Raw genomic sequence first — 18,888 nt, 5'->3', positions numbered from 1 at the left:
CTTAACTATCTTAGAGCTCTTCCACTATCTGAAATGTCATCAGGCCGAGTACGATGGTTAATTTCACATCCTTACTGTTCATGGCCTGTAAGAATGTCATTTTATTTTCTCTTGTTCCCTCCCTTGCCTTGAAGCGCTTTGAAACACATTGGGCCTCATTACGACCTTGGCGGAACGGGTTAAACGGCGCCGTAAAAGGCTGCGGCGCCGTTCAACCCGTTCCGCCACATTACGAGGTCCCCTCGCGGGACACGTTAAGCACGCCTGGGAAAACCAGGCGTGCATACCGGGTCCAGTGAGGGGAAGAGGGAGCAAACAACGGGCCATCTCGTAATCGCCCGTTGTTTACTCCCTCTCCCATTCCCATTCAGCCCTATGGGGGCTGAAATGGGAATGGGGATGAACCGTGTCCGTGTCCTCGAGTGAGGAATTACTGGGCCATCCGAACTCGGAATGGTCCAGTAAGTCCTCATTCCGAGGACACGGACACGGTTTTGCCGGCAGCCATGCCGCCAATAGCGGCATGGCTACCGGCATACCTCGTAATGAGGCCCATTGTGTATAGGCGCTATATAAATAAACTATCATATCATAACAGAGGAAGACAAGATACAATTTGAAACCTAGGCCACTTCCTTTGTGAAATGTGGAACGTTTGAAGTTTGTAAATTCGCCAAAACAATTACTAGTTTCCAAATGGGAGACTATACTTGCAGTGTCAGCCAAATGACAAACTGCAAATCTACAAGAGCAATGTATTGCATTGAATGTTCTATGGCCTGCGATACATAGGCCAGATACCTCATTTCAGAATTGCTGAACATAGATTAAGGATTCAACGTAGAAGGAACACGTTATTTACCTGTAACTATTGTTCTCCAGCATGGGTCTGGTATGGATTCACATACTCCTGAATATTCCCAGTCGTCAACCTGGGAATCCTCGGTAAAAGAAAAAACTTTCACTTTCACTTACAAACTGCATTTCTCATTTAAACCAATCACTGTCCTCTGGGTCATACTGCCCCCATCCAATGACAGCCCTCTCCCTAAGCCCCTCCTCTAGCAGCCATCTTCAGAATCAGTAAGAACGTAAAGTGGCAGTATGACCAAGAAGAGCCGCAGAGGGGTAACACCAAAGGCTTGTTGAGGTGGAATTCTAATGGAACCTTCGGCATGAAAGAGGGGTGCGTCCGCAGCACCACCCTTCATTCGTGGAAAGTCAGGTATGGCTGCTTGCAGGATCGGGCCTGGATCTCACCCAAACCTCTTGGCAGAGGTGATGACCACAAGGAAAGCCGTTTTCCACAAGAGGAACGAGAGTGGCCTGATGGAAGGGGGTCCCATGAGCCTCGTCAGAACCACGTTGAGCTCCCATGCCAGGGCAGGAGCCTTCAACGGCGGGAAAGATCAAAAAAGTCCTATGAGGAACTCCTTGATGAGTCGGTGAGTCCACAGTGAAGATCTTCCTGGTGACCTGGTGTAGCGGTAGAGGGCTGCCAGATGCACCTTGATAGAAGCATGTGCTAGGCCGGCCTTGGCCCAGGAGCACATCAAAGTCAATGATGCCTTAGCCTTGGCGAGGACCTCTCTGCAGTCTGCAGGCAACTCGTATCCACCAAACTATAGGGCTGCAGGAGCCAAGCCCTCAGGTTCAGCTATCCTGGGTTGTGATGCAGGATTGCACCTCCTTCTCTGGTGAGAAGATCCAGAACTAACTGCAGCTTGACTGGGGTGGGACGGGGGGGTGGCTCTGGCAGACTGAGAAGGTCCGGATACCAAATCTGCCTCAGCCACGCTGGGCCATGAGTATCATCCTGCAATGGCACTGTGTGAGTGTGTTGATGACACGTTGCAAGAGGGGCAATTGAGGAAACACGTACATGAACAGGCCTTCCCACGGGAAAGAGAGCGCATCACCATGCTCGTCGGTTGGTGGAATCTGCTGGAAAACTTCTGGCATTTGGAGTTTGCCGCCATCGCAAACAGATTGATCTGGGGACTGCCCCACTTGATGAAGATGCAGTCCACCTGATCCTACCGAAGTTCTCACTCGTGGCAGGAGCGTAACTCCCTGCTGAGGGAGTCTGCAATGGTGTTCTTGACTCCCGCTAGGTGAAGAAGTACATCTCTTGCCCAACAGCCCAGCGCCACAAGTCCTGCGCTTCCTTGGAGAGTGCTGGTGATCGAGTGCCCCCCCCCCCATTTCCTGATGTAGAATATCTTGGTGGTGTGGTCTGTGAAGATCCTCACCACCTTGCCTCCAGAGACGGAAGTAACGACTTGAGGAACCAGAACAATGCCTGTAGCTCCAGGATGTTGGCATAGAGATCCTTATCCTCTGGCAGCCATAGGCCTCTGGCGTGCAGATGTCCGGTGTGGGCCCCCCAGACTTCCAGGGAAGCATCTGTGGCAACCATCTCCTGGTATGGAGGGTTTTGAAACCCTGTGCCCCGAATGATGTTGGAGTGGACGCCCCACCACCCTATTGCCCTTTGGAACTCCTAGTCGAGAGGCATCTTGTCCACAAAGTTTCGAGACACCTGTATCCAACGAGCATCCAGGAACTCCTGAAGAGGTCATATCTGTAACCTGCAGAGCCGGATGAGGTAGATACACGATGACATCATGCCGAGCAACAACTTGATGGTTCACACTGTGGCGGTCTTAAATCGACAACAGCCGCAGCACATTCCCTTGAATGGCCGCTACCCTCGCCTCCCAGAGCGATGCCCGGCAGGACACCATATTGGGCCTGGCTCATATGAATAGTGCATTCTGCGATGGTGTCATGCAGGACTTTAGATAGTTGTCGGAGAATCTCCGATCCATCAGTAGCAGGACCGTTGCCTCTGTGTTCGACGGCCAACTCTCGCGAGTGAGCCCGGATGAGCCAGTCATTGAGGTACGGGTATACATGTCACACACTCATCATTACACCCTCCACCATTACACCCTCAGTGTCAGTGGCCTTGCAAGTCCTCATTCCGGCGACGACTCCGGGGCCGCTCCACTGCTCTGCTTACCCGTCCACGGTAAACCCAGAGGTGCCACAGTCCCTTACAACGGCTTCTTCGGTTTCCGCTACGCCGTCGCTGGCAGTTGCCATGGCGACTCCTGGAGAAACAACTGAGGCACAGCAAGCCCCGTTCACGTGACCAGCGCAGAGTCACGTGAAACAGATCCATCAAGAGGTACTCCATAAAAGCTGCAGGTCTCATTGACTGTGTGCTTCTCAGCTGCAGTGTTGAGTGGAGTTTCGTCTGGATCTGTGCTTTCCTTGTTTCTGTGATTGACCTTGGCTCTTGCAACCCTGAACTGCTCTTGGATTACCCTTTGCTTCAACAACCTGGATTATTTGACTGAACTCAAGATTTCTTTGAACTTGGCTTTATCTCCTCATTGACTGCTGCTGGATTACCCTTTGGCTTTGTTGCTTTCGGACTTCCTTTGGAACAACTAAGTGACTTGGTGGCGTTTTCTGGAAGTATCTTCTGTAACATCACCTGGAACCCTCCATCTGCTGCACTCCCTGTTCCACCAGGTGCGTTTCCCTGTCAATGGGTTTTTTCCTTAAATTGTTCATGTATTCACGTCTTACTGCCTTAACACGACCCCTTTTTTCCTTACAGCTACCTGTGGATCCTGTACTGCGGTTCCAGCCACCTGTGGCCCTAATAACTGGTCAGGGAGTGGGTTACGCTTCTCTGACTGGTGCTTGGGGACAGAGGTATTTTGTTCACGCGAAGGCTCACGTCTTGACAATACCCAGTAGATGTAGATGGGCCTCCACCGGTGCCAGGCACTTCGTGAACACTCTGGGGGTTGAATTCAATCCGAATGGTAAGGCCTTGAACTGGTAGTGCTGGCCGTGAACGCAGAAACATTTGATATGTCTTGTGAGTGGGGATGTGGAAATAAGCATCCTCCAGCTCCAGCAACGTCAAGAAGTCTCCTTCCTCCAGTTGGCCGAGCACGTGCTGCAATGTGACCATGCTGAACTTTTGGGAGTAAGTATTTGTTGCGACTTCGCAGGTCTAGTATCGGTCTCCCGCCCCCTGTCTTCTTTCTGACGAGAAAGTATCTGGAATAGACTCCAGAGCCCGGAGTCATTGGGGAACTAATCTCTCTGTCATTGGGTTAATTTAGTCAGTTTCTGCATTTTCTTTTTCATTTTTTTTTGCCTTTTCCCCCCCAGCCAGCCCCTACTTCCAAGTGTGTGGTTGGTGCAAAGTGGTACTCTCGGATCAATCTCCTTACGACATACGCCCTTACGAAATGCCCTAACTGAGTGGGTAAGGTTGGTAGTTGTGCCTGTTTGTGTTAGGCTTATTTGCTATTGTTCTCTCCTGATAGGGTTGTAGCTCGCCAGTCGGTTCTAGGTGTTGTCTGTGCCGTCAGGGATTCTGTAAGCCTGTACTTTTGTTTTTCCTGTTTTATTGTTTCAGTTGTTTCCATCTGGTTCCGAGGTGTTGAAGAGTCAGGTTGTTAGTAGCTTTCTAAATTTTAGGTGGTCTTCGGTATTTCTTATTCTTTTCAGGAGGTTGTTTCAGTTTTTTGCTGCCAGGTGGGAGAAAAAGGGGCCCCCTAGTTTTTTTCTGGCGTATGATTTTGGTTCAAGGCAGATTTCATTGCTCGATCTGAGGAGTCTCGTTGGCTTGTAGATGGTTATTTTCTTTTGTAGGAATTCTGCTCCCTGTCCCTTGATTGCCCTGAGGGTTATGCACATTGTTTTGAACATGACACATTGGTTTATTGGAAGCCAATGTAACATCTTTAGCGCTGGAAAGATGTGATCTCTTCTAGATAGTTTGAAGAGGAGTCTGGCTGTTGCATTTTGGATGCCTTGTAATTTCTTCAGGAGGTGTTCCGTCATCTCGAGGTAGAGGCTGTTTGCGTAGTCGATGCTTGACATGATGAGGGCGACAATTGTCAGTGTTTTGTGGGTGAAGGACAGGAAAGGTAGGATTCTTTTGGTTGAGTGAAGGAGGAAGAAGCATTTCTTAATTATCGTGTTTACTTGTGGTTCTAAGGTTAGTGCGTTGTACATTAGCACTCTCAGGTTTTTGACTACCTTTGATGGTGTGGGCACAGTCCCAATTCTATCGGCCAGGCTATGTAGGTGTTCTCTTGGTTTTTGGATATAATCATGATTTCTGGGTTGATTTGTAGGTTGTTGGCTTTCAACCAGTCAGATTTCTTTTAGACATCCTCCTAGAGTTGAGTGGTCTACTTGTGTATCTTCGATTTTGTATATGATTTGGGTGTCGTCTGCATAGTTGAAGCACGTAAGGTTGTATTTTTTGAAGATCTTGATTAGCGGAGCCGGGTATATGTTGAAGTACACTGGTGATAGTGAGGATCCTTGTGGTACATCACGGTCTTTAACCCGTGGAGTAGATTTGAAGGGTTTTATCCATACAGTTTCTGTTGTGTATGCTAGGAATGATTTAATCCAGAGTAGTGTCATGTTCGTTATACCTATATCTTCCAATCTTTTGATCAGGGTGTCATGGCTTACTGTGTCGAAAGCTGGCGAGAGGTCAAGCAGAATCGGGGCTGAGGTTGTGTTGGAGTCGGCGTTTGTTTTTAGGTCATTCCATATGGATAGGAGTGCCAACTCTGTTTCTCTTGCGGGTCTGAAGCAGACTTGTGCTTGTTCAATCAACTGGTGTTTTTCTACGTGTTCTTGGGTTAGTTTGTATACTTAGGCTTCTAGGAGTTTTGCCGGTAGGGATCGTTTGAAATCGGTCTGTAGTTGGAGAGATCTTCCACGTCGCTGCTTGTGTTCTTAAGAAGTGGTTTAATATATGCTGATTTGAAGGATCGTGGTATTGTCCCTGTCGCCAACGACAGATTCAGGAGATTTCTGTAGTATTCAGATGGCGTTCCTTGTGTGAGGATTGATTTGTATATATCTGGGGGGCAGGGATACATGGGCGAACCTGCTTTGTTGCCATCGTTCACCAGCTTGCAATTGTCTCCAATGATATTTGCTGGAAGTTTTGGAGTTTGTGCTCTGGCTCCTCGTCGGATCCGGTTGGTTGTGTTAGGATTGGTCGGTCTGTTTTTTATGATTTGCCGGATGTCGTTTCTGTGAAGTTATCAAAGTATTTTCGCAACATGGTGGATTTCTCATTTTGTTTACGATGTTGAACATTTCTTTTTGTGTCTTGATGGCTTTGGTGCTTATGTTGTCGTAATGCCTTTTCTTTGACTTTTGAATTTCCTTCTTGTATGATCGGATTTGTCTCTGGAATTGAGTTTTCTTATCTTAGTCATATTCTTTCCTTCTCTAGTTCCAGCTTCTTCTTGTTCTTTTTCATGGTGCTTAGTAGTGGGGTGAACCATTTTGCCATTGCTCTTTTTCTTGAAGGGCTAAGTGTTTTTTCCAGGGAGTTTTCGATTGTATCCGAAATCCATTTGTGTTTTTCCCATCTAGGTCTGCCTTCTCCAGTTCTGTCATGGAAAGTTTGGTCAGCTCCGGTTGTTCTATTAGGTTGCTTGCTTTGACAGTTTTCCAGTTTCTTTTTGTGGTGGTTGGGAGCTTGAGGGGCTGGTTGGTAACTTTGGTTGGTAGCATGATCACAAATGGAATGAGATGGTTGCTCCAAAGTATTTGGATCGGCAGTGCAGTGGTGATAAGTGTGTGGTCCGGACTTTACTTTAACTCCCTTTCTGACTAACCAAACAACCAACCCACCCACCGTAAGCCAGTATAATGGATGCAGGTAGAAGCAGTGCTGTATATATTTTCAGTGGCACAGATTGTACCGGTCCCTCTCAACAGGACTGCTGTATGTTCAGGCAAAGTACCTAATTTATCAGCAGAGCTGCTATATGCACGTCATGGCACAATTACAATTATTTGCAGCTCTGCTGATTGCATCTGCCCACATTTCTTAGCAGGACTGCTATATTTTGGGACAGTACCTGAATTTCTTAACAGAGCTGCTGTAATGACAAAGCACTAACATCTGTTGGCATTTTCTGCAGCGAGCTTAAGTACTGAGCAAGAACAGTCTCTGAGCTCTTTCGACCGGTATCACTACAAAATATCGAATCCCATTGCTGCAAGGTAGAAAACCTTGTAAGGAAACAAGTGTGGGGTGCATTTACATGTTCTAACAGAAATCCCCTTCACCTAAAAAGTGCATTTAAACATTGCCACGAAAAACGCCTGTGCTCTGCTTCCATGGCACATGTGTGGCAAACATTGAACCCTGCAACCCAAAGAATGGCTCTGCGGTTGCTTTTATTCCATTGAATGACAAATGTTAAAAAACATTTCACCAAAGATGGCCCTGCGCAATTGCTTTTATTCCATTTTGAATTACCAAAAAGTAAACATTTCACCAAAAATGGCTGGGCGTTTACTTTCCTTTCATCTGAATGATAAGAAGTCATGACCTGCATTCAGACGGCTCTGCGTTTGCTTTTCTTGCATCTGAACAACAAGAAGTATGCACTACATCCAAAAAATGTCATTGTCTTATTGTTAATTCACATGAGGGGCAAGGATTTCTACATTTCAACCCGACCAGGCTGTTTTCCCTTTCATGTGAACCGCAGCGCTTAAAACACTGCAAAGGAAAAAAACGGCTTGGTTTTTCCTTTTTATTGCGTGTCAAATCAAAGAACCATGTGCAGTTCCCCTCTGTGTCCATGGATCAACAGTCAATGCAAAACCCGCTCAAAAGGACAAATTAAATTAATCCCATGACCTACATAACCTCATTTCTAACATCAGATGAAAAATACGGCTTGCAAATGTGTGAAAGAAAATATGAAAGGACAGCTTTGCTCGCACAGAAACCTCTGTGAAAAGTGTTGCGGGTGGGGAAGTGGCTAAGCAATTTACATTATATTCTCCCCCACAAGACTTCAATCAACTTGGAGGAGGCTCAGAAAACTGGTAAAACCAGTTTGGGCTCAGGTAGGACAAAACTCAATTGAAAGCCTGGCCTCCCCCTGGAAGTCACACCAATAAGTGAACCATTCAGCAAGGACATGTGATGTGGCTGAGGGCATGATGATTGTCTACTTTGCCAGACTAGAAGAAAGTACTAGCAGGGTGGACAAAGAAAACAATTCTGGCTAGTGCTTGACCAAGAAGTGTGAGTTCCTTCCAGCACCCACTACCAAGGACAAACTGACAAACTTCAAAGGGTGTAATAAAAGTATTTTGTTGCAAGCAGAGCCAGGGGAAGACAGTTTGCTGCGGGGGTTGAAGCACTGCCCCTCATATGTAACAGATCCTCCAAATTGACATTAAAGTAGTGATTCATTTTAGGCATTTTTCCCAGCACTCAGAATAAATAAAATTGTTTTATGCTATTTCTCCATGCAATTTCCAGGTGGAATTTTAGAGACTAAGTGCATGTTCCTAGGATTCTGTGGACTGAAATGGCCAGTAAAGACTTTTTCTGGATGATTAGAAAAATGTGAAAAGCATGAGATTTGGTGGAAAGATGGAAAATGAGATTGTGAACCTGCTTAATCATTTGTAGAATTATAACTTATGTATTACATGAAAAGGACTAAAATGTGCCAAAGGGCTATACTGCCTCGCACGGAGTTGGCGATTGGCTTGTCTAATTCCCTACGATTCACTGAAACCACATATCTATTTCTTATGGCGGTGGCTAGGATAAGTTGGAAGTTATGATATATGACTCAGTTTTGATAAAAAGTGGACTTGGGAACAAAGAACTATAATAAATGGCAAACAGACTGGTGATGCGCTCTCTCCCCTTGAACCAATGATGCCAGGAGCAATTATAGAATACTCCCCCTGGATTGAAAAGTGAATGATGTAATTTGGGCTATATAAGGGGGAACTGTACGAGGCACAGCGGGACACACACAAGAATCGAGGGCGACAGGAGAAAGAGGACGGAGGGAAAGCTGAACCTTACCATCCAGGAGTGCAGAGACCAGACCACTTGCCTAGCTGTCCAGCTGATCCCATCCAGCAGAGTGCAGAGAATAGACCCCTTGCCTAGCTGTCCAGCTGATCCCATCCAGGAGAGTTCAGAGACCAGACCCCTTGCCTAGCTGTCCAGCTGATCCCATCCAGGAGAGTTCAGAGGCCAGACCCCTTGCCTAGCTGTCCAGAGGGTCCTGTGATCCAACTGACTTTCCAGAATCCCAAACCAAGGCTTACTTTGTAAGTAGCAAATAACACCAGCCCTAAATTGCATAAGCTTTTCCTTTTTGCAACATAACCCCCTTGAAAATACCATTGAAAATCCCAAATTGCCAGCATAATTCATTCACCTTCCCCTAGTAGAATCTGTCTTAGCCTGTGTATGTTAGCGTATTCCTTTGATAAATCTCTCAGTTGTCTGTATAAATCCTTAGCATTATTTTTAAGTAAATCAATTAATTCCCCTATAAGGAATTTCACGATGTAGGTTGGTTAACATTCGAAATTAACCCCCTTGTGCCTAGTAGCTTTCTTTAATAACTAGTAATTCAAGTATAGCCTCAAAAGAATTTAGTCTCCTTATAACTGAAAAGCGAATTTGCTCGCATATTGTGTGCATTACTCCACAAACTCCTAAATTGTCCTGTCGAAAACCCCAAACCATAGTCCCATTGAGAGCAACCCCTTTTGTATAGAATCTTACCTGCATGTGCCTCTGTCCTTGTCCTTAAAAACCGATTTCCGATTTCGAAAGCTAAGCCCCTTTCCTTAGCTACCTGTCATTGTAAATCCTGTGTAAAACGAATTTCCATTTGCCGTCTGTATTTTCTTTTGCATTTGTTTCCTCCCCAAAATCGATTCTCCTACCTCATATACACGTTGTTTTGTGTACTGATTAGTACTCTCTAAGCTTCCCTATCTTCAGTGTAGCAACACGAATTTCCTTTTTAGCTGTCCGCCGCAGTTGTGAGTAGCTGTGCGAGTAACAAGCAAAAAACTATTCTGCCGTTTTACTCTGAAAACAGGTTTTCACTTTCTTTTCTTGCTCCCCATCTTGGGGTGATGGGCTCTATTCCAAATCCGATTTTTCTCCCTCTATACTTACTACTTGCCACTGCCTTCCATTCAAAGGAAATTAAGTTAGCTGATGTTTGGGGGGTGAGTGTTGCAGGGGGAGTGCTTAACATTGGTCCTATCCATTGACTTTAAAGCTGTTTTTCCTGTTTGCCATTTAAGATCCATGTGAACTGCGTTAGGATTTTTAACCAATTATTCTGTAGGAACCATTGCTTTTATATTGCCACAACATTGGTGCTGTGTAAAATTGTTTGATTTTTCCTTTTTCATTAAATCATAAATTAATAAACATATTCTTGATGCACACCGGCCTGGTTCCTAGTCCATTGTGACACAGGGTGTTTGGGAAGGTTGGGTGCGAGACGGGTTGGAGGCCTAATCAAAACGAATCTATGGTTTATTAAAGATAGAAAGCACTTTTATTGTGCTCTGCATTCATTGTCAGGGGAAGGAGTCCCTGGCTGAAGCGTGCAGTGTACTAAAACCATGACACAAGGAAAACAATGATCTCTCCCAAAAAATAGATGGGGGTAGGGGGTATTTAATATAGTTCGGGGATGTGGTGGAGTTGGGAGGGCTGCGAGGAGCGGGGGAGGGCTCTCCCCGCATTAAAAATACAGAAAATGTATTGTTTTATATGCAGGAGTTTTCACCCTCACAGTAAAAATGTGTTTTCTCGTAAAAAGCACCCAATGGTAAAGCTGCACTAGTTTGTAAATGGAGAAGGCATTTTTAGCTTTTTGAATATTTATTGATGCTATGACAAAGGACAAAAGGTTAGGAAGAGCAACTCTGAACCTAACCAATACAGGAGAACAAAGGTGGGGGATCCAAGAGAATGTATTAGACAATCCACAACAGGAATTCAAGCAACAGGAAGAGTGAAACCAATGAGCTACATAAGATGGCAACAAAGAAAGTGAGAAGGGAAAGAGGTAAATAACAGGACACACACAGACAATAGGAGTGAGGGATTGAAGCAGATCAAAAGAGACGCATAGACACAGTAAAATAAGAAAACACAGATCAACAGCAGATGTGAAGAACTAGAAATAGAAAATCCAGACTAGAGATAGGCAGGCCAACAACATAAGAGGCAGTGCAAGAAATATAATCAAGAGGAGTAGCAACCACAGCAGAGAAAATGAGTAATGACATGAGAGAAGAGGAGCTGTATCAGCCGATACACAGGATTGTAGGAGGGGAACAGTAATAATAGAATGCAGGGAGGGGGGATACAGAGTGATAGAGCAACAGACTGCAAAACGTGGCATAGCAACACTTAAGGGTAAAAGGCAGAGCATCAGAAAGTGAGAGACGGGGGAAAACGGTGTAGCAAAGGAAAGGGAAGATGAAGCAAAAACACGCAGTGTCTGTCAAGCAGGTAGTGCCATGAAACAGTAGGCCCAAGAGGCAGAGAAGTGAGGGACTTATATGTAGTAGATCACATAGTTTTAAATTTACATGCAAATTGGATAGTTGTCGGACACTTTTTTACTCTCTTGCGAAGGAGAAAACTAATTTTTACTCTTAAAATTGGATTTACTCTCCAATTAAAAAAACTAGGAGTAAAAGACTCCCGCCAAAATCCTATCGAAGCACTGTGTGTGCACAATAATTTTGGCATGGAGCATTTATGAAAAAGGATCTGATCAGCAGACCTCTTTTTCAGAAACAGAATCATGACTGGTACTTTGGGACACATGTTATGGGAGTGCACTAGAGGGAGGTCATTTTAGAGTGAATTATTTGTGATCTTTATCAGGGTTTTGAGGTTGACTTTTTATTTTGCCTTTAGGACTTAAATCTTTGGAGAATATTCTCTGTTGGGGGTTCTTTCCAGACCCCAAATGAGATGGTTGTTCCAAGCAGCCCTAATGGCCAAGAAGTGGATACTTAGGGGCTGGAAGTCTACAACTCATCCAACGGTGGAAGTATGGATACAGGAGATGAGCATGTTGACTTTCAAGGAGAGGGCACTTTAAAGGATTCAGAAGAAGTCTAAACTGTTGGAAGACATCTGGGAAAGATTACTAGTGCTGTGTTGATGTTGAGGAATGAAGGTTACCTTAGGTAGGGTGCAGTGTCTGAGGGGAGGGAGTACTTTTTGCTGATGTATAAGTTGATCTTGTTGATTTATTTTTATTGAAATATTCTTGCTACAATGTAAATTAAAAAAGCATATAAAAAATAAAATTACAAAAAAAAAAAAACACAGAATTACCAGCAACATTTTATATAATAAAAATAAAGAAACAGGGCTTTCACGTCCTCTAAGATGTCGTCATTCTATCACACGACTACAGATAGAAATTATCAGCGTTGGTATAAATCCCAATAACAAAAGATTTAGGGTTCTTTTGTCCCTTTTAGAGTAGAGGTGAGCTGCGAAGGTTGTAAAGGTAAGGGTCAAAAACTAGGGGGTGGTAATGATGAAAGAATACTAATTGCTGGAGTACTTACTCCCATTTATCTGGGGTCCGGGTAGGTTTCTTCACAGTTTAGTTTTCCATAATGGGGATGCAGTCTAAAATACCAAATCAGCTCAGGTAGTACCTTCCTCTGAAACCTTGTGGTGGAAGGATGACGGACTGGGACCAGGGATTATTGTCAGAGACTCCCGGTGAGTTCTCCAGTCCAACATGGCTTTGATCTCTTATGGGTGAATATGGATTAATGTCTGTCCTTTTGAATACACTTAAATGTATGTTTGGTATTTTGTGTAGTGCTGCTGTGTGGTTGCTTCTGAGCTCTGAACGGTGCGTTTTTGATTGGATTTGCAGCATGCTCCATTGTCTCCAACAGCGACATCCGGCAACACCAATAAGAGAAAGCATCAATGCACCGAGACTGAGCTGTGACCCCGAGAGCTAGACTCGGGGAATGTTCTCAGTTGAGTGGAGGACAATCTCCAATGATGGTGAGATTTGATTTCTAAGTTCCCAGTTAAGCCAACATGCTCTGTGGCGGCTCTACTGACAGTCCTCCATAACCTGCCAGTTTTCTGGTGGTCCCACTTGAGAAGACACTGCATATGCTAAACAGTAGGGCATTTCTGTGAGTCTTTAAAGGTGGCAGCAGTGTGATCCCTATATGTGTACCTAAGGGACTTGGAGTTTTTGGGAATCTTGCTTGTTACACAAAAACCGACGGGTTGAAGTAGCTGCACGTCTGCTGGGAGGTGTGTGTGTGGGGGTGAGGTGGAGGGTGACTCTAGTAGATCTAGAGAAATATTAGCCATCAGTCCTAAAGGAAACTGAAATGTGGTGTGCCAGATTGTATACATGTTCAGTTCGATGATGGTCTGCAAAGGTTGGATATTGAAAGAAAAACATTACTAATGAAGTAGAATAAACCTTGATGTGACCATTGGTTTACATGATGGCTGACTTGTTGACACTTGAGATGGCTTATGTTCCTTGGCCACAAGCAAAGGTGGCATATGAGCTATATCGACAAGTGTAATAAGGAGCCAAGGAAACATACCCAAGGCACACACATGGGGCATCCAGTTGGGCAAATAAATCTGAAATGTCATGTGTTCCTTACCCTAGTAAGAGAATGAGCTGGGGTGAGGACACTCCTATGAGGTGCCCTATTAGGAGACTTCACTTTACTTTACTGTGTGGTAGGCTACACGTGGCATTCAAATGTAAAGCAATGTGAGGAGCTAAATAGGCAATATATGGCTAAAGGTAAATAAAAAAAAAATGTTAAAGAGGTGAAGGCAGTAATAGAAAGGAAGATAAACCAGACAAGGATTTGAGAGTTTTGGGGGATGGAAAGTGAAAGAGGTGTAAGAGGAGGACTCACCTTGAAGGCTGAGTGTCTTCAGCCTGAAGTCTGTGCCATAGAGTATGACGAAGCAGTACACCGGATCTGGACGAAATGAGGGATCCTCCTGGTATCGGTCAAAATCCCGAGAATTCTTTCCTTGGCGGATTTCTTTGATTTCACGAATGTCAACTAGAACAAAAAGGAAGGAACAAACTTGATAAACTGAAAAGAGCATATTCAGTTGGATCACTGAACACAAACAATTAAAAGGCCTTTGTTTAAAAAAAACATCCAGTGAAAAGAAGAAAAGCTGAATATTGGTTGCAAGAGGAACTTAACTATGCATTTCAAGCTGAAATAAGCAAAACAGAGATGCACACCACATGCAAGGCTATGCACTCATAGAACCAGCGTTATCAAATGCACCAGCGCTTTTTCTTCTGGCTTTGTTGTGTCCAGACTGTGGGACACCACAGTGAGCTTGTACTGGGTGGTGGGTATCACCAGATGGAGCCACCTTCTTACTGCTGCACACTGTCATATTGCAGCGATTCTCCCTTTCCTCGCACACTTCAACCTGTTGAGCCTCCAAGGAGGGTGGCACCAAATGTTTGAGGGTGATCCCACTGAAGTCAAGGGGTGAATGAATACCTTGTATAACAAGGGTTCACTGGGAGGATACCATTAAAGTCCATTGATGACATTGATCTAATTGGGTGGGAGAGTAAGAGGAAGAGTTATGGAGAGTAAAGTAGATTGGGAGGAAGAGAGGGGAGAGAGTAGAAGAAAAGTGAAAGGAAGGATAGAACAACAGGGCAAGGGGTACAAGAGAGTGCAAGGAAAGGACAGATTGAAACGTGGGTAATTGGAAGGCACCTCACTTTTAGAAGACTCTTATTGAGGAACCCAGATTATGACTCACCTGGATTGTTCTCAGAGGAAGAGCGAGAAATGATTTCTTTGCGTTTAGGCCACCATGACCAGCCAGTCAGTTAATAGTCAGTAGGGGTCACCAATCTCAAGTGACAATCTAGGAGTTTAGGGACAACCTGGGCTAGAGACGGAATTGCACAGCAGAAATAAGAGGGAGGATGGCCCATAGGTTCCTCCTCAAATATTGATATCAAAACCCTTTTGAGAACTCTTCCAGAGTTGGGGTGCTCTTGAGGCCATATGCAAGTGTACGTAGAGATGAAGTGGATGAGAGCCCTCAGGGGAGAGCCCCTCCATCATCCAAAGTCTATTGCGGTTTCAGAACAACTCTGTCTTACTAACTCTCTAAAGCCATCTACCAGGTAATGCACTGCGATTTCTGAGAGTGTGCATTGCACAGTCAAATTATATTTAATTAGGGAGAGAATGAGAGACTCCTTAGACCTAGTCAATAATATTGCGTGCTTCTTTGCAACTGAATGAAAGTACATCTTATTGAGTGGAAGCACACAAGTGGTTGGCCCTACCCTGAAAACGTGACTTCAGCATAAGGCAAGCAAACAGATGTTATACTTGCACTGATACTTCAAACACAGAGATCCAATCCTAGCTCAATTAAGCAGCACTTTCCACTTACTAAATCACGATACCAAATGTGCTGGCATTCAAATAGAGTAGGACTAGAGGAGTGGTCTAGTTGCTCAGTGGTCGGCCTTGTATGAAGCAGACCCGATTTCAATTCACAACCTCCCGATTTATCACGATGTACAATCCTGGACAAATTACTGCATTAGTGCAGGCCTCAGTTCTCATAACCTTCAAAATTGGTCATGCTCAGGAACTGTCCAAACGCAGGTGGAGGCCTATGAAAGTGCCATAGATTTCCACATTGATGGGTACATTCTCTCTTCTCATCAAATTTTCAACCCTTTTCAGGTGGCGTTCCATGCAGCAACCTGATCAAAGTGCAAAATAAATGTAGCTGCATCAGCCCAACTAACAGAACTATATTACCCCCGGTCCCCGTTATTGTGTGAATTCAATTAAGGGACAACTTTCATACACACTACCTTGCACAAAATGTGATTGCTGGTCGCACCAGAATACATAGTGCCAAGCGGTGGCAAAACGTGAGATTCAATGAGTATTGATTAAGCCAAACATTTCAAATGTACAAAAGCCAAGCACAGACCTCATATTCCTAGGCGCTCGAATCATTTGCTACGAATTGCCATTATATGCCCATGTAGTTACATCATAGGAGCAGCAATGCCATCCTTAATTAGTTATTGCCTCATAGATAGGTCAAGGTACCCGCATCACTACAAACTATTGCTATTATTTTGCCACCTGTGGGACGGTCTGACAGCTATCACCATTATATATCAAGGTTGTAGGACCACCATATGGATGTTTTTCCGGTGTGCAATCTTTATAACACGTTTCCTGTGACACCTCTCAAAGGGACCGCCCTGGAAGCACCCACCAAAAAAAGACTGCATGCCAGAAACAAGAAGTTGCGCAGGGTGCGTAAGCAGGTAAGTGCATGGTGGGGCGGACCGCAGGACTCCCGGTTCGCTTCTGGTGGGAGAGGAGCAGATTGGGAGGAGCTTATTTGTCCATGCAGAGTGACAGGGAGCAGGGGCGCAATTGCTAGGCTAGAGAAGGGGCTTACAGGGAGTTCAAGGAGAGGACAACTAGGTGTGGACGTGGCCAGGGTGGGGGAGTGGGCTGGAGACATAGGCCATGGGGAGTTTGGAGCGAAATACCCCGATGGCAGCAGAATTCTGCGTGTTGGAGGCTGCTCCAAGGGGGCCTAACAAGTATTTTTTTTTTTTTTTTTTTAGTGGCCTCCAACAGGCGGGCTAAAGACTCCCTGTTTTGCAGTTGCTGAACCACTCACATTGTCTCATACGGCAATCTTTGCCCAGTGTACTGGCATCACATTTTAGTTATTGCTTGCCTGAGGTTTCCATTATATGCTCAAGTACCATCACTATTTGCTATATACCCAGATAATTCCACTTTTTGCAAGCTCCTGTTATCTTGTGCTCCGGTGAACAGTAGCTCTGGCATTAGAATCATATGACCAGGCAACTACACCATTTACCAGGGATGGTCTTATTCCCAGGTACTCGTACAATATACCAGTATCTGCCATTATATGAGCAGGTGGTCACAACGTTTGCAAAGTATCACCACCATATGCCCAGGTACTTACCCAGTATCACCACTATATGCCTAGGCACTCCTAACATATGCTAGGTGTTGCGACTGTATGCTCAGCTACCCACAACCTTCAACTGCGCGCAGGTCACAATTAGTCAGCTATTGGAAAAGTATTTATTTAAAAAACCTGACGAGCTCAGTGTCCATCAAGTTAGGTTTTCAGGGGACAACCGAAGGATAGTTCCACAGAAATGTTCTTTCTACATTGGGAAAAGAGGTTCCAGAGTGTGGAAGCCACAGTGGCAAAAGCATGACTTCCTGAGCCGGTTCTCAGGACGGTGTACTGCTTGATAACGAACAATGTACTACGTTTCAGCAGTCCTACATTTCTGTATGCATCACACTGCTTTGTGACATCACCTAGAGGTGCTGGCAAATACCTCGCCCGTGGAGAAGCATTCATTCAACATGGTAGCCCAGGGCCTGCGAACTTTCATGCCATACCTGGCGCCACATGTTAAGAATTCAATTTCACACACAGACGCCCCACTTACTGCTTCAACTTCGGTATGGATTAATTCCATTTAGTACTACATGTCCTGTATTTTTGGTAGGCATATTCTTTTTTTTTTTTTATCAGTTTCTGATATCGAATATACAGTTTTTACTTTTCAGAGCATTTGATAAAGGGGCACCTCTGTCCAAAACATGTCATTGATAATGTATTGTTGCCATTCATTGGTTGTGGAACTTTTGTGAATTTTAGATATCATTAAAATTGGCATAAACGATATATGGCATTTATAGCGCGCCTATACACAAGTGTTTCAAGGCACGATGAAGCAAGGGAGAGGGGGGACAAAGGGAGAACAGACAACGATCCTACTAGGCCAGGTGTCATTCAGATCGCGCAAGTGTATGGGAAGGGGGGAAAGGAAAAGTGCGCGGGGAAGGGAGAGGGCAAAGTGCAGTACATGAGAAAGTGGAATAAATAAGATAAATAAGACAAATAATACAGCTAGCTAGTGGCAAGTGCAAGGAAGTGCAGACATAAGTGCTGGTAGGGGGACTGAAGGGATACAGAAAATCGGTCCCCAAGTGCAGGGTTGCCAGGGAGGCAGTGCATGTGGGCAATTGACGGGGCCTGGGCCAGAGATCGGAAAGGGTGGCCAGGTAATCAGTGCAATTTCAGTCAGGAATTCAGCAAGGCAGGGGAGGAGAGAAAGCAGAAGCAAAGAGGAAGGTTTTGAGGTGTTTCCGGAACCGGCGATGGTTCTCCTCGTATTTCAGGGAGGCAGGAAGGCTGTTCCAGAGAGAGGCCCCTGCCGAAGAGAGTGATCTGCCACCAACTTGTTGCTTGGAGAAGCGACTGGCCCTGAGAGAGTTGGAGGCATATGAGCGAAGAGCTCGAGAAGGAAGATATTTAGCAAGAGAGTAAAGGTATTACGGCCCCAGACCCCAGAAGGCCTTGTGTACAATGCAGAGGGTTTTGAACTTAATCCTCGCAGCCACTGGGAGCCAGTGCAGAGATTTCAGGCCTGGAGAGATACGATCCCTGGGCTTGAGGCCAAGAACAAGTCTCGCAGTCCTGTTCTGGATAAGTTGCAGAGGGCGGAGAGTGGAGGCAGGCAGATTTAGATAGAGGATGTTACAGTAGTCCAGAGACAGTGAGCTTCTGGGGGAAGGAGAGGAAAGGAATAAAACCTCTAAGGAGGTTTTATTCCTTTCCTCTCATGGTAGTGTGACTTCTTAGAGACGTCAGAGATGTGAGGGGAGAAGGAGAGTGCAGAGTCGAAGATGACCCTGAGGTTTTTAGCCTTGCAAGTGGGAGTAGGGCCAAGAGAGGCCGGCCAGAGAGCTGCAGGGAAGGAGGGAGTGGGTGTGTCGATGAGTAGAATCTCAGTCTTACTGGCATTAAGGCAGAGGTCGTTGGCGGCACACCATTCCTGGATGGCAGACAGACAGTCAGAGATGAGGGAAGGAGAGGAGGAGGAGGCCGAGGGT

At 45.2% G+C, this 18,888-nt stretch overlaps 1 protein-coding gene across 1 annotated transcript in view; it reads right to left on the bottom strand.

Annotated features, from left to right (window-relative positions):
* PLCG1 (phospholipase C gamma 1) overlaps positions 1-18,888 on the bottom strand; it is a 1,097,362-nt gene that overhangs the window by 759,136 nt on the left and 319,338 nt on the right. The window contains exon 2 of the mRNA XM_069652272.1: positions 13,819-13,971. Within this exon, the coding sequence (XP_069508373.1) occupies positions 13,819-13,971 (153 nt within the window). The remainder of the gene's footprint in view (positions 1-13,818; positions 13,972-18,888) is intronic.

Source organism: Ambystoma mexicanum, chromosome 3p (genome assembly GCF_040938575.1).
Source record: "Ambystoma mexicanum isolate Mex_15411 chromosome 3p, UKY_AmexF1_1, whole genome shotgun sequence".
NCBI lineage: Eukaryota > Metazoa > Chordata > Amphibia > Caudata > Ambystomatidae > Ambystoma > Ambystoma mexicanum.
The sequence above is the reverse complement of the archived record's forward strand: the minus strand, read 5'-3'. Positions and strand labels throughout refer to the sequence as shown.